At 45.9% G+C, this 25018-nt stretch overlaps 2 protein-coding genes and 1 pseudogene across 7 annotated transcripts in view; all 3 read right to left on the bottom strand.

Moving 5' to 3' along the window:
- The window catches only part of GAD2 (glutamate decarboxylase 2), a 76241-nt gene extending 69891 nt beyond the window's left edge, over positions 1 to 6350 (bottom strand). The window contains exons 1-4 of the mRNA XM_032349663.1: positions 4346 to 6350; positions 3576 to 3635; positions 3231 to 3380; positions 2051 to 2284 (exon numbers count right to left, since the gene is read on the bottom strand). Of these exons, the coding sequence (XP_032205554.1) occupies positions 2051 to 2284; positions 3231 to 3380; positions 3576 to 3635; positions 4346 to 4421 (520 nt within the window). The 5' untranslated portion in view covers positions 4422 to 6350. The remainder of the gene's footprint in view (positions 1 to 2050; positions 2285 to 3230; positions 3381 to 3575; positions 3636 to 4345) is intronic.
- A 2014-nt stretch (positions 6351 to 8364) lies between these two features.
- Positions 8365 to 25018, bottom strand: part of MYO3A (myosin IIIA) — a 232247-nt gene continuing 215593 nt past the window's right edge. For 3 of the 6 annotated variants that reach the window (XM_032349656.1, XM_032349659.1, XM_032349657.1), the window contains 4 exons: positions 24327 to 24433; positions 16718 to 16758; positions 15203 to 15346; positions 8365 to 9215 (listed from right to left, as the gene is read on the bottom strand). In XM_032349656.1, coding sequence (XP_032205547.1) covers positions 9098 to 9215; positions 15203 to 15346; positions 16718 to 16758; positions 24327 to 24433 — 410 coding nt within the window. In that variant the 3' untranslated portion in view covers positions 8365 to 9097. Of the gene's footprint in view, positions 9216 to 15202; positions 15347 to 16717; positions 16759 to 24326; positions 24434 to 25018 lie in introns of those variants that run through there. The other 3 variants (XM_032349658.1, XM_032349662.1, XM_032349661.1) reach the window with 3 other exon arrangements.
- LOC116592421 lies at positions 20217 to 21633 on the bottom strand (annotated as a pseudogene).

Genomic DNA, 25018 nt, shown 5'->3' with positions numbered 1-25018 from the left:
AGAAAGCAGGTGCTAACGTATTTTTAAAAAGCATCTCCTGAGGAGAACTAAAATGCCTTATGGTCACAGAGATGGTAGCAACTTTACAGACCCTAAATAGGGCCAGTGGTCAAATACTAGTTATAGCATAAAAACCTGTAAACTTGCCAGTCAAAAAGAGGTGGCTGGTGTTAATTCTTTGAACTGCTATTTGGGGGTAGAACAGGGAAGACCAGAAGACTACATATGTTATAAATAATATTGATATTGATGCTTTGAAATCCAACTTCATCCCATTTTCCTCTGAACTTGAAATAAAATGCATTAGAACGACATTTGACCAACAGTTTCACAAGGATTATGGCAAAATCTAAGAACTGAATGGCCCCATCTTCTCCTGACGCTAAATGAAGCATTGACGGACAGAACTATGACTTTCATTGACTTGCAATTCCCATTATCTTAACTCTTTAAATTACACGTCAGACATCACCAGCTTTTAAGGATGAAGATGTAAAACATTTTTATAGGTTCTTTTCAGTTTGATAGCAATAAAAATAATAGTATTATCACACTGAAATATTAGGGTAGGGGAATGGGTCAAACAAAAATGAATTAAAGGCACTGTTCAGGTTTGCACCCACAGATACATCAAAAGCTGGGAGGAAGAACATCTGTAATGCCTAGTATATACATCGTGTGGATTCTCTGTGAACATAATTGAGAATGATAACTAATAAGCCTTCAAAATTCATACTCCACAGACCAAGTGTGATCAAAACCACCAAGTTCAACTCCTTTCCCTATGTACCTAGTTCTAAGTCTATAGTCCCACAGAAGCAGTTACTAATAATGCGGCAGATCCATTTCCCTAGGCTGCTTCTTTGCATACTTTTCCTCTCTGTTGGTATAACAAATGGAAAAACAAAACCCAAAAAAGTAGCTAAAAGTCGCACAGCAAACATTTGTAAAATGCTTGTTGTTGATGAGAGCAATATGAGAATTCATTAACCAAAGAAATGGCAACATAAAAAGATCAAATTCCTATGGTAATTAGTATTCATGTGACATTTTTATTTGCCAGCGGATCTTTTTTAAGGCTACAAATCAATTTAGAGCCACAAGGTATTCTATCCCTTGTGGTATTCATTCATATTTAGTTTTATTGCTTTAAGGAAGTGTAGTGGTATCATGCATCAGCATGGTTAGAGACAAGGCAGGAAAAGAAGGGGTAACCGTGACCTGGAGAGACAAACAGCTGATTTTTGCGTAGATAAAATGAAAGCTTAGAATGTGCCCAAATAAATGTTACACCTGGGGCTGCAAAATGAATAGCGTATGAAGACTACTGTGAAAAAAAGCAATAAATACAAAATACATTTTAAAATAAGGATAAGGATATTTGATTCCCCTCCCCCACCCATTTTCTTCATTTTATATTCAGAATGGCTACGAAGCACACACACATCCTTGTATATAACACGGTTGAAGAGTTAAGCTAGTTCGTATTGTTTTTCCTTTTGTGGACATTTCTTTTAAAAAAAGAGAAAACCTGGGGTTTGAATCTGAGGTCCTGGCCATTTGAGACAATGCCAAATTATTGTCTCTCTGTAGCGATAATTACATAGAATGGTTTGTCCAATGTCTGACCATTCCTACTCCGTGGAAATGACTAGCACTATACTAGTATTGGGCTTCTGTTTGGATCATGCCTTTTGAGCTTTCATTTCTATATTCCCTTTCTGTCTCCATTTTGGGTCACTTCTACTGGCCACTGTTGACAAATGGTTGCTTCTACATCAGTGGTTAATCTCCATGGCCAAATGCGTGCAATGTAAATCTGATGATTTATACCTGATACATTTATAATGTTTCTGATATTATCAATTTCAAAAACATCAATAGTAAAGGGTGCCTTTGCTTTATAGCATTCTAATAATGACTTTTTTAACTGATGAAAATAACTCTGTAAATTTGAAAATACCAGTAACCCCAAAACAGAAAACATTTTAATATAAAATAAAAATTGTAAAAAGAAAAAAGAGCTTTATTATTTTTGACTGGACAATACCTGTTTTAATTGCATATTTTAGAGTCGTTTGGCAATGCATCAAAATTTCCTCCAAATTTTGTGGTTGGTCTGCCAATTCCCAGTTATACTCTTGAAGGAGCTCATTAGGGTAATGGAAATCAATCACTTTGGTTGATCTATCGAAACTTTTCACCACATACTGAAGCAAAATGTCCATAACGTCTTGCAGAAACGCCAAAGTGGGCCTTTCTCCATCACATGCTGGCAGCAGGTCTAAAGAATGGAAAAAAAAATACCACATTTTAATTTTACCGTGAAAATATCCAGGCAAGATCTTGATTCGGCAATTTCTCTTTGGATGGAGAGATGTTGTGCTTAGAAAAAAAAATCTGGAAACGCAGAGCGTTTTCTTTAAAGGCGAGGTATTTTTCAAAGACGAAGGAAAAAGAGAAATTGCGGTTTCTCTCCCCATCCCAAATTAATTCTTGCATTTCAATCCACAACGTGTTGTTTGCTTTCTTTTTAAAAAGACTATGCCTCCATTCATCTGTTTCACAGGGGTCCGTCCAAATGTTATATCTCAGTAAATCATCTTAAACGATTATGGAAATACGTCACATCAGAAATGTTTGAGGATTGCCTTTGGGCAAATCAGGCAAAGTGGAGCATGCAATGTTAGGATCTCTGACCCATTAAGATGGCTCGCTATTTCCTAAGTCTGTATGTGTGTATGTGTGTGTGTGCGCGCGCTCGCGCGCTCATTTAGGTGACTGGGTGTGTAAACACAGGGGAGTAAAACCCCGCACAGGTCTCACGTGAAGGTAATAGTTTCCCTGTGAAATTGCGTCTATGAGTTACTCTTGCGATCTAAAGACCTAGAACGTCTCAGCAACCAAGTCCCACTCGTTTCAGCGGCCACCAAGAAGTCGACCTCGAGGTTCAGCGCGCGCGGGGACCTCCGCCAAACGCAAACCCAAGGGCGGCTCTGGGACTAGAGCGCCGAGGCCCAACGCTGCGCGTAGGCCCGGGTTGGGGCTCAGATGAAGGGACAGGCACAGTGTTTCTCGCTTACAGCTGAAAATTCACCCAAGGTCCGCCCGCCTCCGCCCTGATTCTCGACGACTGGGGTCAGCGCCCTGGCACTCGGTCCCTTTTCCTCGCGATGGGTGGGGCTGTGCGAGGGACAGTGGTTCCTGGGGACCCCACGAAGCGCATTTACCTGTTGCATGTAGAAACGCATAGTTGACATCCGCTTTGGGGCAGCTGCAAGGCTTCTGATTACAAGCGCAGGCGGCCTTCCGGGAGGGGGCCCGCGGGGGCTGGCTCCCGCCACTCTCCGAGGGCTTCTCGGCGTCTCCGTAGAGCAGGGCTAGGCAAACACAACGATAGCGCTGGTCAGCAGGCGGCGGGCCCCGGGCCCCTCGCCCCTGCCTATTCCCGGCCAAGAAACCTCAGCTCCGCTGGTGGGGATGCGGAGGTGAGAAGGTGACATTGCCCCGCGGGACCCAGAGGCGACGGACTGGCCGTGTTCGACTCCCTCCCCCTTCAGGAGCAGGGCACTCACCGCACAGCTTGTTTCCGATGCCGCCTGTGAACTTCTGGGCCACCTGACACCAGGCTCTCGCTGCAAGGAAAGACAGGTAGGAGGACAGCGAGGCGGAAAGAGAACGGCAGACGTGTGAAATTTCGTTCTATGGGAACAAACGCACTAAACCCGGGGTCGGGCAAAGGGCCGCCGGGAGCTCGGCACAGAGGACAGGTGCGGGAGGGGCGCGGCAGCCGGGCGGCCCGGCCCGGCCCGACCCTACGTTCGCTGATTCGTTTTCAAGAGAAGCCCAGACTCCAGCCCTTTGCATTTGCCTTCCAGGTGCCGATAGGAACGTTCAGGCAAACCCCCCTTTCTGCCTTGCTCCAGCGAGTTTTCCTAGATATCGAAGCTGTCCATTTTCCTCGCCGGCTCTCCTTCCAGACCAAGAATTCTCTCTTCCATTTTTTCCCTTTTCCCACAGCCACTCTATCCCTCTACAGGGTCCAGACACCAAGATGGTGGCAGTGCCCCAGTCCCACGGAATTCGGTTTCGCGGAGACGCCTCTGTGTATGGGGGGCTCTCCCAAACTTCACTGAAAGGAGTCTTGAGATTCTTAGGCGTCTTTCCCAAGAGATAAGGGCATGTGGGGTTTTGGTCTATTGGGACCTCAGGGACCTACAGCGAGAGCAGGGCGAAGTGTCCGAAGTTTCCTGTTGCAGATGGAAAAACCTCCTTCGTCTTCCCTAGCACTGCAAACCCCAGTCCACCCGCAAAGCTCTCCTGGAGCAGACCCTTGTTCCCCTACCTGTGCCGGGGTTCTCGGGATCCCCGGAGCCATCTTCAGACCCGAAGGACCAAAAGCCGGAGCCTGGAGATGCCATCAGCGCTGTGCGACTGGAGCGGGTCGCCTCCGAGTGCGAACTGTCGGCGAGCTGCCCTCGGCTCGGCTCGCCTCTGCGCGCGCGTGCGTGTGTGAGTGTGGCGGGAGGAGGGTACGGTGCGGGGACCCGCGCGGTCGTGCGGCAGAGGGTGGGTGTCACACAGGGACAGGCAACGTGCGTGTCTGCGTGTTAGTGCGTGTATGTGTGCTGGGGTTAGGGCTTAGAGACGTGGCTGAGGTTAGATAGGGAGGGAGACCGAAGGGTCCGCGCCGCAGGGATATGGGAAGGCGCCGAGCGCCCGAACTGCTTTTGAAGGAGAAGGAGTCCAATCCGGATGGATGAGGGGGCGGCGGAGAGAAAAAAAAATGGGAGCGGGAGGAGGCGAGGCAAACGGTGCTCACGAGCTGGAGTCAGAGCGTGTGGGTGGGAGGCGTGCAGGGGAGCCCCTGGGGAGCGCTAGCCGCAAGCCTGCAGACCGCCCCCGCGGGCCCGGGAGCGCTGTCCAGAGTGCTAACGCGGCCGGCTGCGCGCGGCTCCAGCGAGGGGTAGACCAGACAGACCTCGGCGAGGCGGAGCCGGTGGCCGAACCGAATCACACACAGGCATCGACTGGCGTATTGTTTGAGGTCTGGCTCCCGCTGCCGGGAAGGAGGCGCGATTTCCGCGCCGCCTTCCTCCAAGACGGTGCTGAGGTCGCTGTGACCTCGAGAGTCCCGGCGGCTGGGCTGGAATCACGAGCGGTTCGTGAGCTTGGGGAGGGGACCGTGGGGGGGAGGGCGCCTACGCACTGAAAGGCTCATTTCAGCTCCTGAGCGGAGCCTGACGCCTTGCCACTGAGAGCGCGTCATTCCAGTGCTTCGGGGAGCACGGTCGCTGAACCCACCGTCCAGGATCTGAGTGACGGCTGGGAGAAAGACTGCTGATTGAGGCAATTAAAATCCATGCAGGAGCCTATCACCGAGGGCCTGGGGCTGCGGGAAAAAAAAAAATAATAATAAAACGAATGGAAACTTCTTGGAGGGGGGCGAGGGAGAACTACTAGAATCAGCAGGCAGGATTGAGAGCTGATAGGGTCAGCTGATCGGGTCATTTGGTGACCTTGGCCCGTGGAGGCGTGGAAGGGTTTGCTGCTTCCGTATGACCGGAATCGACGTGTACGTGGGACGCATGTACAGTTTCCAGCTAAGCAATCTGAGCTTTCCACATTCAAGGCGGAAAGAAGGCATCGCCTGCTGGGTCCTCGAGTCTGCAGGCCTCAAAATGATCATCTCCTCCCCACCCCCGACCCCTCCGGGAATCTTCACGATAGCGGGAGGAGGGTGGTGGGGGCGGCGAGATTCACTCTTTCTGAAACCTGGTGGGAAGGGGTTTCTTCTCTTCTGATAAAGTCAGAATCGCGACTCTCGTATAATATCCTTTACGTTAAAAGCTGTTAAACAAAGGGAAGACGCCCTGAGAAATTTGGGGTGCGTTGAGTTCGCGCTGCTTTTCTTGGTAGCGGAGATCAGCGTCACGCACATCTTGCGGCTCCTGGACTCTGAGAGAGAGGCTGAGGAAGACGCTGGAAAGGCTGCGTCTTGCCTTCCACCGCGTGCATTCCCTTGAGCGAACGTTTTTCATTTCCATTCTGTTCACAAACCCTCATTTCTCGGCCCTCCTCAATCAAGTTACCAAAGCCGCTGCCAAAGCAGAGACTCACGGATCCTCTCTTGGCTACAGCCCTTCGATCCTCGCTTATGGAGGGCGTCGTGGGGCCTGGGTGGCCGCATTCAAGCCCAAGTCCTACGTCCCAGGCAGGCGGGGTCCTGGTAAAGTCTTTCCACGAAGCTTTGTCTTCTTTCGTGCGCGGGAGGGGAGGGGCACCAGGATCCAAACCCCTGCCCCGAGTGTTGGCAGGAAAGGGCGCTGGCCAAGGTCCTGCCGTAGACTTGTTGCAAAGCCGGCTGTGTCGGGAAGCCTGCCTCCTGCCGTCGGCGCTTGGTGGGCATGGACCCAGGCCTCAGTGTGGCCACCTCCGGCGCTCTCGGCTTCAGAGGACCCAGGTTACAACGCCAGAGTGTAAAGACTCCGTGGTTCAGCCGTCTGCGCGCGGGCAGGGCAGCTGCGCGGCTCTGGCTCCAGCAGTCGGAGAGATCAGTTCTTTGTTTAAATCCACACCGAATCCTGAAATGTTTTGCTTCAACCCAGAACGCTGAGGTTGCAGAACTTCTCTGCAATGGATAAGTGGTCGAAGACATAAAGATTCTTTAGAACAAGCTTTTAAAACACTCACAAAGCCCCGAAGGAAGAAACGGATTAAAACACAGGGAAGGTAGAAACCACAACACCTGTACTTAACATATATATATATATTTTAATGTGGCATAAAATCCCACTGTTTAAACTCGATTAAATCCCACAGCTCTGGAGTACTTTGAATCTAATGGTGGTACTTAGATTTTTTATTTAACACACCCTACTTCACTGCACTCAGGGATCTGATTTGTCTTCCCTTAACGTGGTCCCTCCCTAGACGGCAATTTGCTTCATAAAGACTTTGATTTCGAAAAGGAGCCCACTCCCCCCACTCCTGGGCTTGGCACTGGAGATAACAAAAGAGCTCAGCGAGGTAATAATTACAGTCATTAGTTCACAAAGGAGGCAGCCACAGAATGGGAAGGGGAGGGGGCAGCACTCTGGGGAAAAGCTTTCGAAGCCTCTTTCTCAGCAGGGGCAAGAGACCCAAGCTCCGGGTGCTGCTCTCCTGGGCAGGTTTCCTGGGTTGACCTATTTTTTTGTCTATGGGTTATCCAGAGATCGCACTGCAGGTCTCCCAAAGAAGAATGTCCGCTACAAGTTTTCCCTTGAGTTTTCCCAGGGCTCAAATGTCAAAGGACAGGAAAAGGGAGTTGAAAAGAGAGAAAGAAAAAAGGAGAGAAAACAAAGAAATACAAAAGAAAAAAAAGGAAATAAAAACACTGAAACCTTTCACCGTGTTTGTGATTCCCTTTTTCAGTTCCACTGAAAAAGGGGGTGGAGAGTTTAGGGAGGGCGTCTATTGCCTCCCAGTCCAGCGACGGAAGGGCTGGGCTCCAGGTGTCTGGTCCACTGCTGGCCACTTCAGAAGCTTGAGGAGGCCTGGCAGTACAGCGGAGCTCAGCTTTCTCCCCCAGAGGGCCTCCCAGTGGTGGGTGGATGCATGGGTTGGGGCGTGGGAACTTGATTCAGTAGGGTTCCAGAATCTCTCGCCTCCTTGACAGTGGGCAGTGCGCCCTCGTGCTGGTTTCACTGGTGCCTGTGTTAGGCCCAGCCTGAAGCCTGTCCCAACAGCTGTCACCCCAAGGGCTGACCCCGGAGCAGAGGCGGCAACCAGAATCTAGAGAAGGAGCAGGGCCTACAGTGCACTCGAACTCTGAGCTCTGCCCTGCCACAGCGGGAGGTTTCCCCTGGAGCTGGTCTCATTGTAAAGTGAGGAGGCTGACAGAGTTACCTGTCAGGGGACTTTTCGGCCTCAGCATTTTGGGTTGGAGAGTACCTTACATCTGGTGGGCGAGCTGCGCCACAAACACTCAATCCTCCAAAATCCCTCACTCGATCCTCCAAAAATTTCCCCCAAGTCTCCTGGTTCTGGGCCGCAGGTGCGACATGCCCCACACCCCAAACCCATCTCCTAATTCTGTCCTCCTGAAATCATCTCACCATCCTTCCTGACGCTCTTCAGATAGCGTAGACCAGGACGGTGTCAGTGCCATAGAAAAGCTCACCCAGGTTTTAAAATGAGATGCAGTTAACTGGGGAAGGCGAACCTCTGCCCACCCGTTGGCCTCCCCTCTCTCTTAAATACACCAAAATTGTCTTAAATCTGCAGACTAGGAGAACCTAAAAAACTTGACAGTTGGCTCAATGGGGCTAAAGGTGTGTGTGCCAACGCAAGGTGTGGAGGGATGTGGGCGATCGTCCGGAGGCCAAGTTTGGGTGGCAAGACCTGGTGGTATGTTTGTTTGGGAGGGTTGGAGACGGGGACTGTTCGCTGGAGACAGGCACTGTAGCCCCCCTGCCTGGGCACCTGCACCGGCGCAGCTGGACGGGAGTTGTCCAGTCCTAAAGGGGAATATCGGTGGACCAGCCCCGAAAGCCACGGACTTTCCAAGGCACTTCCTTTATTTAATAACCGCAGTAACCGCGGGAAGGGAAAGCGCGAGTGTGAGATGAAGTTCCGTCTTCAAAGCTTCCCCCGCCCTCGCCTCTCCTCCCACCCGGGCTTTGTTTTGCTCGCCCCTCGGGTGTCCCGCGGGCCTGGGAGAGCCGTTTCCAAGGGAAAAGAAATCTGTGAAGTCAAGCAAAACGACCGGGAGGGATTGGCGAGAGCTCGGGCGCAGTCGGGTCCACAGGAGTCGCAAATGAGTGAACAAAGAGATACACGGGGGGCCAGGGACTAGGAGCCCCGACTGGCGGGCTGGTGGGAGAGGAGGGTGCCGGAGTGCGGGGACACGGCGCCCGAAGAGCTCTCACTTCTCCGCTTTCGAAGAGGTTGGGCCAGGCACTGGAGGGGCGAGGGCAGCGGGCAGCCGGTTCCAGGGTCAGGGCCTCGGCTGCAGCTCCCTGTGGTGCTAGCGTCCGAGGGTCTCCCGCTTTGGCCCCTGCAAAGCCCCGCAGTCTGCGCACATTCCCATGGGGTGGCCCCCGGAACAGCCGGACTACACCTGCTGCACGAGGCGCTGCCGCTGGGAGGTCTTGCGCAGGAGCCTCCTGTAGTCGTAGGGGTTGGCTGCGGAGTTCTTTTCCTCCTGCTCCTGGTTCTCCTGCGCCCAGCACCTGCAGCGAGACCCAGAGTCAGCGGCGCCACGCGACAGCGGCGCCACGAGACAGCGCCGCCCCGCCCACCCAGCTAGGCGGTTCCACTTCTCACACCTCCCACGACTGGCCCACATTTAAGAGCCGCACACTCAAAACATCAGGATAGTGGCCAAATGCAACCGCCTAATTTTCTCAGAAGGTTTTCAGTGTTCCCCAAGCAGGCGGGGCGTGGGGGGGGGGGCGGGGAGAGGAAGCTGGTGGCTCTGTCTTCAGATGACAACTAGGGAAGGAAGGCCTCAGAACGTATAGTTGAGAGAGCTCAGCTTCCCTGCCTGCAAGAACTCACAACCAATAAACAACTATTTGTTTTAGTACCTTAATTTTCTTTAAACACATTTTGGTCAAGCAGGAAAGTTCAAAGTGCCTAAATAGACAATCGTCGTTTTGCATTTTAAAAACTGCTGGAACAGTTCTCTGCAGCACTCCCGCCACATCTGATCCACCATTGCTAGCTGGGCGCCCAGTCAGCTCTTTCAAGGAGGCTTTTGGGCCACTTTTTCCAGAACCTACCCCTGGTTCTGGAAAAGCCCTGGAAAGCCTCCCAGCTTTACCTTCAGATTCAGCAACTTGCCTGAGGAAGAAGGTGCTTCCTTACGCAGCTACACAGATGTATTCATTTACTTATGCCTACTAACTGTTAGCCGTCAGTGTAGGCTAAAGGTGAACTAAAGTCCCCAGGCTCATGGACTTTAATCTAGGATGGGAGAGGACCACAGACAACCTTCACGTGCCACGTGGTGAGAGGGGCAATGCAGACAAGGAAGGCAGGCTAATGAGATAAGACTGATGCGGTATACAAGCAATTACATTGAGGGTGACCAGGAAAGGCCTCTCTGATAAGGTGACATTTGAGAAGGGACCTGAAGGGAAGAGGAGGGGTGAGGCAGGCAGATCTCTTAGGGAAGAACAGTCATTCCAGGGCAGTGGGTCAACCAGTATAAAGGCCCTAAGACTCCAGTGTGTATATTGTATTCTTGGAATGACAAGGAGGCCATTGTGGCTTGAGCAAGGATTCAGAACAGGAGGAATGAAGGGACAACTGGCAGATAATTGAGTGCTTTGGGACCATGGCAAGGATCTGAATTTTACTTAGAGCTAGACAGACATTGGAGGGGTATGAGTGGAGGAATGGTTCATTAAAGGATATGGTTGCTAGAGTAAGTAAAGTAGGAGGTCTGTTACAAGATATTGCGATGGTCCCAGCCAGACTGATGGCAGCTTGGATGAGGCTTACAGAAGAGGAAAGAACCGATCAGGTTTGAAAGAGTTTGCTGATACATCGGATGTGGGGTGTAAATGAAAGGGATCAAGAAGGTCTCCAAGGTTTTTGGCTTAAAACTGGAAGGATAAAGTTGCCATTTAATGAGAAGGGAAAGGTTATAAGAGGAGTATATTTGGGGGAATAAATATTTTGGTTTTGGTTTTGCAAAGTTTGAGATTTTCATTAGATAGTCAAGAGAAGATGATGAATAGGCAGTTGGATATATAAATCCTAATCCAGACTAGAGATTTCAGTTTAGGAATTTTGGGTACAGAGCTTATATTTAAGGTCATGACAGTATGTGTTGATAAAGCAAAGGACTGGGACACTCTCATGAGAAGAGGTCCATGAAATGAGGAGATATCAGCAAAGAAGAATGAGAAGGAGCAGCCTGTGAGGTAGGAGGTAAATCAAGGGAAGTACCGTCCTAGAGGCCAACACAGAAAATGAAGAAAATTTCAAAAAAAAAAACACAACAAAACAAAACAAAATGAGAAATGCTTCTGATGGGACAAGATAAGGATTGAGAGTAGATCATGGGATATGGCAGAATTGAGATCATCTTTGACCTTGGTAGGGCCCGTTTCAGTGGTGTGGTAGGGAGGGAATCCTGTGTGCAGTGGCCCATGAGGAATGGGAAGCAAGAACATTGAGGAAGAAGGACTGCTCTCACAGAACTCTTTTTTGCTATCATCAAGAGCAGGAACATGGGGCTTGGAAGGGGGAATGGATCCAGGGTGTTTTTTTTATGATGGGTCCAACTGCATCAGTTCACAGACTATCGTAAATGGTGCCATAAAGAGGACAAACACTCAAGATGCAGAAGAGGGAGGGGACAACTGCAGGACAATGTTCTTGATAGATGGAAGGACCTGGATTCAGGGCACAACAGGAATGTCTGGCCTTAGATAGGATGACAGATGTCCTCCATAGTAAGCTGAGGGAAGTCTACAGGCAAGTAGTAGATTTGGCGGTGGCAGTGTGTGTCTGTTCTCTATTATTTCCCAGTAATATAGGAAGGAAGGTGAAAGCCAGGAGATTTTGAAGGTTTGAGGAGAGAGGAAGGGGTCTAAAAGAGTGGACTGGGGAAGTGGCACAGCGGAATTTTAGGGAAATATTGCAAAATAACTCTAAGGGCTTGCTCCTGGTGTGCGCTCATGTAACTTGAGTGAGATTTGGTTGTGTTTTTCTCTAGCCATGTACAGCTGTGTAGGTGCAGGGATGGACTGGGTAGAAAGTTGGGTTTACCCAGTGCTGGGGTTTGTTGGTTGACTATAACTGAGGGAGAAAAGGGTCACTGAAGGTATATGCAAAGCAGTGAAAATAATAATGAAAGGACAGGGCTAGACTTCTGCTTGTAGATGAACATGCTGTCATTCTGGTCCATTCTGAATAGGGAATTGTTAAAAAAAAAAAGACACCTTTGAAAAGGTCTTTAGGGCATCTTGAGCTCAGCAGATATTTGACCAGAAAGGTCTTGGGTAGCATCATCATGGGCATCTACGGGGCAGGTGATCATTCTCCTCTGATTAACTGACTTGAACTCTCATGCCTATTCAGCTCATTTCTGTTATGAGAATATTGAGTATCAACCCTCTGCTAGGTACACCAGACACATTATCTCGAATTCTAAGGACAGCTTGGCAAGACCTGAGGCTCTCCTTAGCCTTGATCTGCATATGAGGAAACAGACCAGTTCAACCTGATAGAGCACGTGAGGAGTGGAGTGAGGGTTCAAATCCACAGCCACACCACTCAGATCTCATACTTTCCCCACTGTATTCCTCTGTCTCTTTGCTGCTGGTGCTTCCTTCATGATTTTCCTATCTCTTAACCAAGGCACTCTTGTTCCAGTTTATTCCCCCCGCCCCTTTTACCATCCTCGCTGTAGCTCCTTGTTATAATGACAACCCGGCTATGCCTTCAAAACCCCACCTCTCTCATTATTGCTCAACACAGACCCCACTAAGACCCACCTTAGGAGGACAGGAGGGGACATCAGTTCTCTTGTCTTCTAATGATGTTCTCTAATCACTACCTGCTACTGCTTTTATTCATTTAAAATCCAGGAGACTCTCAACTTCATCACTGCTGTGGTCCCTGATTCCCAGACCCACTCATACCTTCCTGGGTGACATTAGTACCTGGTGTATATGTGTGTGCACATATTCAATATAGGGTATGTAAAGTATTATCAGAATAATATACTTATAGGTATATAAAATAATATACTTATTTATATATAAGATATATATTTGTCACAATAATTTAATGTATATAATGATTATATATATATATTCTTTCTGCAATAATATCTTCCAATATAAGTCTCATGCCAAGTTTCTCTGTCCCCAAATGTCTTTTAGAGCTACTTTTTTAAATTTTCTATTTTATTTGTTTGTTTTAGAGGTAGAATTCAGTGATTCATCAGGTACATACCACACCCAGTGCTCATTACATCAATTGTTTTCTATTTTAAATCCAAAATCCCATCAAAGTTTACTTAGGGCACTTGTAGTTTTATCTTTTTAGTCTTCCTTAGCTCAGAAAAATCCGCTCTTGGAATTACCTTGTTTAATCATTTACTCTCTCTCTGGAGTCAAGCTCCTTGGTGATAAGGATGGCTTTGTGTGCCCCGCTGTGTCCACGCCTACCTCAAGCCGGCAGCACAGGGCTTTGAACGTGGAGGCAATAGAATAGTGATCCAAGTTGCTGACTTGAAACTCCAAAAGGCCTGTGTTCAAATCATGGTTCCTTCACTTTCTATCTGGGTGACTTTGCAGTCATTAAACGCTGTCGACTTAGCGTCCTCATCTCTAATATGGAGCGCTAAGAGGTACTGCCTCACAAGTTTGCTGTGAGGGTTAAATAGCTGAACAGCATAGTGTCCAGGCCAAAGGAAGCACTCAGCCAATGGAAGCTTCTAGCACTCTCATTCTAGTGAGTATTAACTACACATCCACAGACATCGCTGGAACCCCAGGCTGTATTTCAGGGACATAATGCTTTTATAGCAGATGTGTGTCTGTCATTGGGGGAAGCAGAAAAAGAATATACTAGAGAGGAGGCAGATTGGGTTGTTAAAATGGGAAGCAGGTAAGTCAATGGAAAACAATTTGACCAAGAAATGAAAAACCTTGGATTTTAGTTCACTAATGCAATGTGTAGCTTGGGGCCAGTCACTTAATCTTTCTGAGCACTTGTGCAGAACCCTGTGACTAGACTAAATTCTCAGCTGCACCAGTATGTTACAGGTCTTGACCTCAAGATGCAAGACACATATCTCCTTTTGGAGACAAGGGGCAGAAATCAAATAGATTATGGAAAACCAAATAAAGATGAAGAGAGCCACCATCCATGGAACCTCTCCCCAATGCCACACATCCTTCCCATTTTGCTTAATCTCTATGACAATGTGGTGAGACAGTTATGAGTGAATCCTTTTCCAGATGTGGAAACAAGCCTTGACAGGTCTTGTACTATGAGCAAGGTCCCTCAACTACCAAGTGGCAGAATCAGGATCCAATTCTAAGACCCACTGACTCTAAAACCTCTTGTCTTAACTACCAGGTCATACTGTATAAAAGAGATGGGGAGGGTTGTGAGTGCCCAAGGCTCATGGGAGCTTGACTTAGGATTTTGGAAGAACAGTTTCCCAAAGGCTGTCATTACTTCCTTGTATACCACTATTCCATTTTACTTTGTGCCCTCAATTTCAGAAATTCACAAAGAATTTTTTTGGCGGAAAAAATTCCCAAAGTAGTAAGTAAGCTACAAGTGGTCTAAGTGAGATATTTCGTGTCAAAGAAAGTTAGAGGTGAACTGAGAAATCAAGTCCAAAACACGCATTTCGGGGCACCTGGGTAGCTCAGTCAGTTCAGTGTCTGCCTTCAGCTCAGCTCATGATCTCCAGGTCCTGGGATCAAGCGCCGCATCGGGCTCCCTGCTCAGCAGGGAGTCTGCTTCGCTCTCTGTCTCTCCCCCTTTGCACCTCCCTACCGCTCATTCTCTCTCTCAAATAAATAAATAGAATCTTCTAAACCCTCCCCAAATCCCACATATTTCTATGTGAATCTCTCTTCCAGATATTATTTTGGTCTGAATGTCATGGATTCTGAGAAATTACGTAGCATAACTGGGAAGCCAATAAGAGTTTAAGATTACACTGGTAGAACTTAAACACAGATCTTGGATGTGGTTATTGCTTGTAATCAGTATGACCATTTAATTTATCATCCGAAGTGAGGTATTTCTTAAATTAAAAAAATTTTTTTTAAAGATTTGTTTATTTATTTGAAAGAGAGAGAGAGCGCGTGCATATGCAAGTTGGGGAAGGGGCAGAGGGAGAGAATCTTCAAGCAGACTCCGAGCTGAGCACAGAGCCCAAAAGCCCATGGGATCATGACTTGAGCTGAAATCAAGAGCCACCCAGATACCCCTAAAGTGAGCTACTTTTAAGAGAGGGTGCTATTAACATGACACCAAGAAAATAGATATGAAACTGGGTTGTCTGAACACCTACCATAATCCTTGAGTTTACTTTTAAACAATGCATCTGTCTTAAGAGGCAGTATTCAGTGAAGAGTATTTTGCTCTAGTCCAAAGAAACACAATGGCAGTGCTTTAGAAACGGAACTGGGAGTAAACTGTCGAGAAGGCTCGTTCTTTAGGAGTCGCTTATTACCTTTCGTTAGCATTAAAACCTTGATGCTGGTGTTCTCCCTGCTGTCTTCCTTCTCTTAAACCAGGGTTATGTTCCTTTGGTGCCGAATGACTGGGCAAAAGTTCCTTATAATAGAAATCTTCCAGGTCTAATAATTTTCCCTGACTGTAAATAAACACATAAACACATCATAGTTTCAGCCTACTTTCTTACTCAATCTTACAGGATAGTGGTTTTCTTCTTTTATCTTGTATAATTTAGGAATAACACATCCATGCCAACAGAAACAAGAGGAGTCTTGGAATGCATACAACAGTATAAACCATAAGTTAAAGAGAAAAAACGAAACCTTCACCTCCCACCTTTACGAGAACATTAGCTGCTAGAGCAGGTTTTCCTGGCTTCATCTCATTCACCTTGGCACAAAACTAGAAGCTGCTAGACAGCCAGTGACTGCAAAGTTCTTGTTTGGCCAGTCTAGGGCAGGTTCACAACTGACCCTTGGGCCAGTCTGAGCAAAGCTAACCTTTAGGTGCCAACACACAGCATCTTCCAATTTTCTCAGCCATCCGTTAAGTACACTGATGACAGTGTTTCATGATCTCACCTTACTTCCTTCGTAGGTTACTTTCTGTCTTCTCCTTATGGTTGGCCTATAGTGGGCTAATTTTTGTGCTAAATTTTAATTCCTGCACATGATATACACACAGGTGTGTGTGACCATCTTAATTCTTGGATTCACCCATACTAGTTCTGGTTCCTGTGGTGCTCAGTCCCTGTAGTCTGATAGGACTTCATACGAGGTAAACAGGTAGAGGTCTGGAAGACGACCACATGTTACAATGTTTCTGGGGCAAAGTGCTTTTCCAGTGACAGATACCGATTTACAAATGAACTTTCAGAATGCCACTGATGCATAAGTCAAGTGCTCAGTGTCCACTGGTGCTTAATAGAAGAACCCTCGACTGTTCTTAGCACTCTCTGGAAGTCAGTTAATTGCCATAGGGCTTTAACATTAAAATGCAAGAATACTGGTGGGCTGAAACATTGCGGGAAAAGGGGACTAGTGTGAGTCTAAGCTGCCACAGACAACACGAACCTTATTTCCTGACAGATCCATAAACAGTACAAGGAATGAGATTTAACATGTGTTGAAGAGCAAAAAGCAAAGGAGTTTGGGGAAAGAAAGTTCAGGGACACAAGCATATTCAAACTGTCCGATCAAAAGCATGTCAATGGAGAAAGAAAAGCAAATTCCCTATTGGGACAATACAATTCATTCATAAACTATTTGAGCTCCTAAGGTATGCCTTGAGCTGTGCTAGCTCAATATATTTCTGATAGGTAAGGTGATCTTCTAAATTACACATAAAGCATATGTTTATAAAATAAGTAAGTATATTGAGAGGTTGCTACTTTCCAAATCTATCCACATAAGAAAGACGATTTTTTTAAAAGGTGATTTTCAATTGTAATTTGAACATATGGAATTATATTTTGGTTTGATGACACTGAAATCTAGAAATAATAATTTACCTATCTTTCCTTGGTCTTCGTTTTTCTTCTTGGATTGACTTCTAAAGGGAACAGAAAAAAATTAAAAATCAATATAATAATAGAACTAAAATAATGTAATCAATAGAAAATAATTGATATATTTATTATAATCTTAACATATAAATATATTTGTTCCTATAAAGCCAACTTAGAAAGAAGCAAGTGGATACAATGTTTTAAAAATTGAATGAAATACAATTCACTCAAAATTTGCCAATTATGAATTTGTGATTATATTTTACCAGGCCTGGACTGTAATTAATCTTTGCATTCCATGCCAAAAAAAGAGTTTACTGCATAGTGGCCAGTATACACAAGATTACCTAAGGTCCATCTACCTACCAATGAGAAAACATGTATCAGAATTCCTGGAAAACCCGTCTATGACACATAAAGCTGTGAGTTAGGCAGGTTGATTCCTGTTTCTATGTCATTGTTGTCCACTGGCAAAGCAGACGAGTGGACAGTTAAGACAGATGTAACAGTTCAGAAAAGAATGGAAGTGTGACTTCACTAACCCATAGAAGCCCATTTATGGCATAAAAGTCAGAGCACAGATGATATATGTGTTCATTTGCAAAATTTTCTCCCAGTTGAGAACTTGGTGTATCAAGGCACAAATTTTAATATGTAAGCCTGGACTTAATTAGATACATTTTAATCAAGATCTCAGTCTGAACTCTAAGGAAAGGTACTTCATTTTACCTTACACATAAAGCAATATCACCTTTTGAATTGTAACACCAGTAATGTGTTTCATTATGTGTGCCAGTGCAAGGTATCTGGACTCCCCTATTTACATGTTGCAAGGGCCTGCCTGACTTCTAGACTGAGACAACAAATAGCACTCACCTTGAACAAGCTAAAGATACTGCAATATGAAAATATTAAGTCGCACCATAAAAATGCAAGACAACAAAAATGGCAAATAACAATTGTTTGTAAATATTGAGGGTTGTCCCTAGTATTTTTAGGCACACTAAATCATTTATTTTTCTTATGATTTATCATTGGTAATACACTAAAACGTCAGATGAGTCAAACAGTTCATAGTTTCATCTCTTCTTGGTTGGTATTTTAGTGGGTGGAGGAGGTAGAAGGGAATGCTTCAATGTATCGAATCTGGGAGCGGACTATTTAAGAAGTAACCACGTCAGGGAAGGAGACCAATTACATCCCTGTCCTCCTTCCCATTTCCTATTACAGTCTTGATCTGATGCTCTGGGCCAGGAGATGCTCACAAATAATTATACTGCCACTGCCATAGGTACAATGGCCCCCAAGTGAATGATCCCTGCACCCCAGGTGGTGTTTTTTAGGGTTGTTGTTGTCCTAATATGACAAAGGTCCTGTCTCCTTGATCCATTATCTGAAAATATGCCCCTTGTTCTTGGTAACCATTTTCTATAACCCAAAGTTATGCTTAACTTTGGTTATGCAATAGTACAGCATTCTCTTGAGTGATGGAGATCCCTTTACACCACCACGAATCAAATAACCTTCTGGCCCTGAATTCTGAACCTGGAGATGACCCCTTTTTATTCAGGATCTGCATTTCCCTCTGGGAGGTGGTGTATATAATTTGGTTCTCAGTTACAGGAATTCTTAGTAGAGGGAATACCATTCGGGCTTATGCTTATATTTCACTCTTGGTTGTGCTAGAATATTCTAGTGAATTATCACTCGATACTATATGTTTTCTAAAAATTATTTAAGGTGGTTTATCATGGAAGCAATTACACAAGCAAGGTAATAAAGTGGAAATTGTAAATAAGGAATAAAGAGGCCAAAAGTATTAGGATGGAGCCTTATGTTTGTCCCTCAGTGTCCTGGCAGCTGGGGCCAAAAGGGACACACAAAACCGCACTCTTCATCATGAAGACAGAAGCGAATTGTCCCTCAAGGGAGATACTAACTTTATCACCTGGAGTTATATTAGTGGCATTTATTTAAAACAAACAACAATAATTCTGAAATGACAAATCACTAACTTGAAATTTGAAATGAAAAGAAAGAAGCAAATGTCCAGTGGCAGTTTCTTGCAGAGCTAGAGTAAAGAAGGGAGTGTGAGAAGGAGATAAAGATGGCGCAAGGAGCAGATGTTCTGGGAGGCTATTTCTTGAGGAGGTCTTTGGAAGAGGGAGGACTTTGCTTATAGGAACCCTGTCCTCAGTCAGCTACCCTACAAACCCTCCTCAGAATTTTAAAATTCATATCTGTCACATTATGGTGGACACAATCTTATATTCCTTTTAGAAATACACGAACACTTTATTTACTTAGATGGCTTCACAAGGGTGAAGAAGGAGCTAAAAGGTAGAAGAAAAAAAAACCACATCCCAACAGCTAAACTACCTATTCCTCTTACCTACTTACTAGTTTAGGGAAAGTATTAGAGAATAATAAAACCGGAAGGACCTTTAGTTGCTCAGTTTTGGAGGAAACTGTGGGCCATCACTTCTGCTGATGGCTGCACAGCTGAGTACCAGAAACAACAGGGTGTGTGTGCTCAGCTCACTCTGATTTTGGACACAAAAATAGCAATGTTTCAGGGGCACCTGCGTGGCTCAGTCAGTTAAGCATTAACTCTTAATTTTGGCTCAGGTCATGATCTCAGGGTCCAGAGATCGAGCCCTGTGTGGGGCTCCCTGCTCCATGGAGTCTGCTTCTCTCTCTTTCCTCCATTCCCTCTGCCCTTCCCCCTGCTCATACTCATGCCTTTCTCTCTACAATAAACAAATCTTCAACGAAGTAGCAATGTTTCCTAGATGTAAGAGATTAAGAGCCTCATATCATAGAAGAGAGCTGGTATTGGTTTCCGGTAGTCAGAATGACCATGGAAAGAAGGGACCTCCAAGGAGAAACAAGAACTATAGGAAAAGGTGAAGCAATGGGGCACAGAGCTCTTTGTGTGGGGAGGGGCAGGGGCTTGAATCCCATGGCTCAGTAGAGGGGCTGTAACTGCTAGTGAGTCCCTGCCTTCACAGAGCACGTAGTCTGGAGTGGAGAGGCAGACAGGAGGAGAGAACATGTATATTTCTTCATCTCTGAAGAAAATGAATCACGACCAGGAGAATACAGAGAGATGGGATGCTACCTTGTAAATCTAAATAAATACAACCATTTTCCCCTCAGTGGCCTTGGGTCATGAAGAAAAGGTTTACAGTGCGTAGTATAATTTAGAAAGAGTATCATGAAAACCATTTAAAATTACAGGAAGTGTTTTTGTTTTTGTTTTTCAAAACACAGATCTTTTATTATGTGTGAATCATGAATTCATGTTCCTCCTTCAATTCAAATGCTTTATCGGAAGCTTCTATAATGCATAATCTTCACTTATCGCATACCTCATTCCCTAGAGCCACATTCCTTGTGTCTGTGGGTGTCTCTGTGTGGTCTGGTTGTCTCTTATATGAGGAGGGGGTTAGGCATGGCAGTTTTGGGGGGGTTTCCAATGCCATAACCATTGCTTTCTTTTTCAGGAACTATATCCGAATCTTTGCTTCATTTTACTCAACAGAAATGAGGTGCTTGGTTTGTATTTTATGTCTTCTCTTTTTTGGATGCAGTTGGTCACACTACATATAATAAAGAATACAACTCTTCTAAAGTCTTGAAATTTATAGATCGCATAATCCCGTCCTAATCTCATTCCTTCCTCTGGAAGAAGTGGACCACAGTGCTCTCCATCAGTAAGCCACTCAAGATGGCCCAAAGGACAGCTTTCAGTTGATCTTCAGGGTCAATTTAATTGTCTGAAAATTTGATTTAAGGACAAATACTGTGAGGAGTCTGGGGAACAGGAGTGTGTCATCATGTTCCCAAATGACAGCTAGAAGCAGTAAGAGTTTTCCACAGCTAGATAATAATAATAATAATGCTTTCAACAACAAAATGAAGTTGAGTTTTTTTTTTCCTTCCCTGCTGTCATTGTTTGTTCTACCCATAGGAAAGTAAAAATGCCAACCAAAAAAGGCAGTTTGTTCCAGAGAAGCAATTGCAAACATGTTGGAGAAATCCCATTTCTTGGTATATCTGATGAAATCGTCAGGTTCAATGTTCTGGTTTGAATCTTGCAGCCACCCCCACCTTAGGAATGCTTCACAAAGCAAACAAATGTGCAGAATTTTTCCTGCACATTTGTTTTAGTATTGAAAAGAAGATGCCTCTAAGGCCTGGGCTTTGCATAAAATAGCATTAATCAAGATGATAACAGGATCATACTTGATACATTCTGTCTACAGGTTTTATGGCAGGATTTGCCAATGGTTACCCACAGTTACCATCTTGGTACAACTCCTTGGCCTCCTGGTTGCATTCAATGCACTTGTACTGGCAGGAGGCCAAAGCATCCTGGCAATGGCTGCCTCCCCCTCTGTGCTCCCCTTGCCCGGTGGTTACCACTTCACCTACTGGAGACCACTTCCATGCAATTACAGCCAACCTAAAGTTCCAGAAAGTGTTTTCCTGGTTAAAGCATGTGGGTCCCACATCTAGAGCTATAGATTCCACTCTGCGTCATGCCCCAAATTTGGGTAAGGACCAGATAAAGATGACCATATAGTATGTTGTTGCTTATACTAATATCCTGGGTTTCTGTGCTTTATTTGTCATGGAAGCCACAGATTTCAAGACTTAGGGTTATAAAAAGAATTCAAGTCCTTAATAGTTGAAGAGGTATTAAGCCCTCTACATTGATTTTAAAAAAAGAGTAATAGGAAGGCAAAGTCAACTTCTGGAGGACAGGGACTCAACTGTGAGGGTCAGGATCTGCTGCATGATTCCCCGTGAACAGGCCGTTGTCGGTAACAGGAACTGCACCTTATTTCAATCTCTTATCAGCTCTCATGTCAAGAGTGGCATCCGTTGTTGAAGCCCTCACAGTCAATGGTCATTTTGACTGCAGTTAATAAAGGTCACTGAGCACCATTTTCCACTTCCATTCAGGTTTGAGGGGGAACGTCTGGTAATTTCTAATCTTGTTCTCTGCTCTTCTTTCCGTTTCACCACATAAACACATGGCAGACTATGAGCTTCCTTTTCGGATGGGCAGTGTAGAAAAAAGTCTGTTTTCAAGATTTTCATAACATAAGAGTCAAATGGAGCTACCTGGAACTTCTGCTTCCTTGATTTACTTCTGATTGTATTTTGCTCACACTGCTCTATGCTTGTCTGTACCACAAATATTTATTGCACACCGACTATGTGTCAAGCTAAACACAACAGGCAAACTCCTTGACCACATGGAAACCACCTCGGTCACTCTTTGGCGGGATACAGTGTGGTGACATGGATGTGTGGACTGCTTTGGGAGGACAAAGGAAGAGCTCCTTTGGGATGTGGGAGTATCAGGAAGGCTTCCTGAAGAAAAAGACATCGAGGCTGGGGTATTTTGTCCCCATAAGGTGAGAACAGAAAAAGGAAGTGGTTCTGGGCTGAGGACAGAGCATGTCCAGGGACAACTGCCTACTGACAACCTGAAACTCGGGTACAGGTTAACGAGAGGGAATGGCTGGAGAGGAGAGAAAAAAGGGGTGAATGAATGTCAGGAGGTGAGGCCAGGAAGGTAGGGAGGGCCCTGGTGTTGACCAGCCCTTCTATCATAGGACACTAGGAAGTCATTACGAGGTTTTCCATCAGAGGGTGGTGTGACCAGATGTTAATTTTAGAAACCCAACTGTACAGTGTGACAGATGCATTAATGAGAAGGGGACTAAAACAAGAGAACTGAGAGGGAGGACAGATGCAGAAATATCAACTGGGAATGCTGGGCACATGGTGTGGAGAGAAACAGAAATTCAGGAGATATTTGAGAGATAGGTTTTTGGATATGAGATGAGAAAGGGGCTGGGTCAGGATTTTATTCTGATTGCTGTTTTGTAAAAAGAGCTGGTCGTTCATTCACAGGGACCATGTGTCACACATTTCTATTTATATGAAATGTTCAGATCATAGATTATAGACTAGTGGTTGCCTAGGGCTGGAGGGAGGGGTTGGGGAATGACTGTTAATGGGTATGGAGTTTCTTTTTGGGGTGATGAAAATATTCTAAAGCTGATTATGGTGATGGCAATACAACTCTGAATATAATGAAAACCATTTTATTATATATTTTAGGTGGGCGAATTGTATGGTATATGACATATCTCAGTAAAGCTGTGTGTGTGTGTGTGTGTGTGTGTGTGTGTGTGTGTGCATATCCATGTACAGTATGTAAGACAAACACTAGCCAGTTTGAGATCTGAGTGTAGAGCTTGAAAGAGATCTGGCCAAAGGCGAAGATTTGGGAATCGGTAGTAACTGAGGTCATGAGATTGTCCAAAGGTAATAAGAGGAGAAGAGAGCCCAAGGTTGAGAGCTAGGCAACACCAATGTGGAAGGGGAGCCTCCAAAGACACTGGAGAGAAATCCCCCAAAAGAAGAGAGGACTAGGAGGCTGTTTGACTTGGAAATCAAGTGGGAGCTCTGTTTTCTGCCGAAAAGCTAGGAAAAATTCCAACGGATGGGAAGCATTGTCTGGGTGTGGAGGGAGAATCCTTGCTCTCTCCTTGTGGCAGTGGGGGTGGAAGAGGGACTAAGTATGACAGAGGGAAGGATCAGCAGGTGCAAAGGTCTGAGGGACGTGAGAGGAGAAAGCCATGGCTGTTGGGATTTCCGGCAGTTAGCCCTGGCTAGTGGACATGGGGCCTGGAGAAGGGGCTGACAAGTAGTCCTGAGGCCCATGAGGAGGGCCCCCAGTGTCTGGACTTCATGCTGAAGGAACTGCTGAGCTCTCAGACGCATCAGCAAGGGAGGAACACTCTCACAAGAGGGTCTAGAGAAACATTCTGGTAGGGGCTGGAGACGCCAAGATTGGCAGCCTGAAATATTCTAGATGAGGAATGAAGGTGGTTTAGAGTGTCACCGCTGGGGTCGGAGACATGGCACTCATGGGAGTGAGCCTCGGCCAGGAGAAGCCCTGCTTTAGGCAACAGATTGGATGTCAGGAATCAGAGAGAGGGCAAGATCCAGGACGATTCCCAGGTTCTTGGTCCGGGTCACCAGTGGATGATGGTGGCATTTCACGGAGAGCAGGAGCAGGAGAGGAAGCGCAGGCTGGCAGGTTGCACACGGGGAGTAAGCAGGAGCTGTGCAGTAACCTCTTACTGCACATAGCTAATGACCTGAGCATAGCTGATGACCCCAGCAGCTTTGGGGTACCTATCTGGGTCTGAGGCCTGACCAGTGAGAGGAGGACACCACCTGAAGCGCTCTTCATAGGATTACATGTCACAGTGTGGGTGAACACCCCTCTTCCTAGGCCTGGAATTTAAAAGGTGCTTAAGTAAATGTCTCTTTCTTCCTCTTTCCCTTTCTTCTTTTTCTTAAGCTCGCCCTTTGACCAGAGGTGGCTCTCTGGAGAGCTCCTGTGAACACCGCTTCTCTTTCTGGGTTGGTATTTGCATCTCAGATCAACTAACGCACGCTCAGAGAAGACTGTGGTAGGACGGGGGGTTTGCAGGACTGTGGGGGCAGGCTTGGACCAGGATCAGCAGGGGTGTTTGTGGATGCTATGGCTCCCATCTGGTAGTAAAAGTGAGCCACTTACATGTAGCAGGTAATAGTATGTGGAGTCCTCAGGGCTATTTAATGTTTTGGGTTTCCGGGGCCGTCTTGGGGGTCTCAATATTTTTGGCTCTTCTTCTTTAGAGATACCTACGAGAAAGGTGATCATAAACAAGCATTCAATTACAAGGATGGTTATCAAGCAATGTGTTCTTTTGGGGAAAATAAGAAATTATATACATACAACTGGGGCTCAAGCTGGGAGAAAGAGGAAAGACCTTTGTTCCCCCAACCAACTCTTGTCATATCCCTCGCCACACATTCCTTCTGACTGTTTGGTGGTCTGGGGCTTTGACAGATAAGGGAAAGGAAAGAAGGGGAAGAAAAGAAATGCATAGTTTGGTAATGTGGAAGAACATACAGAAATTCAGAGGATGATGATGAGGGGAGGAGTTGAAGCTACTAGAAAATTCTTCAAAAGGGGTATTATGCCAAACATTTAAAGAAGAGTTAATACCTGCTCTTCTCAAACTATTCCAATACATAGAAAAGGAAGGAGAATTTTCAACTTCATTCTATGAGGCCAGCATTACTCTGAGAGCAAAACTGGATAAAGACATCACAGGCAAGAAGAACTACAGGCCAGTATCTCTGATGAACAGAGATGCAGAAATACTCCACAAGGTACTAGCAAGCCAAACCCAACAATACATTGAAGAAAATCACTCACTACCA

This window comes from Mustela erminea, chromosome 6, assembly GCF_009829155.1.
Source record: "Mustela erminea isolate mMusErm1 chromosome 6, mMusErm1.Pri, whole genome shotgun sequence".
Lineage (NCBI taxonomy): Eukaryota > Metazoa > Chordata > Mammalia > Carnivora > Mustelidae > Mustela > Mustela erminea.
The sequence above is the reverse complement of the archived record's forward strand: the minus strand, read 5'-3'. Positions and strand labels throughout refer to the sequence as shown.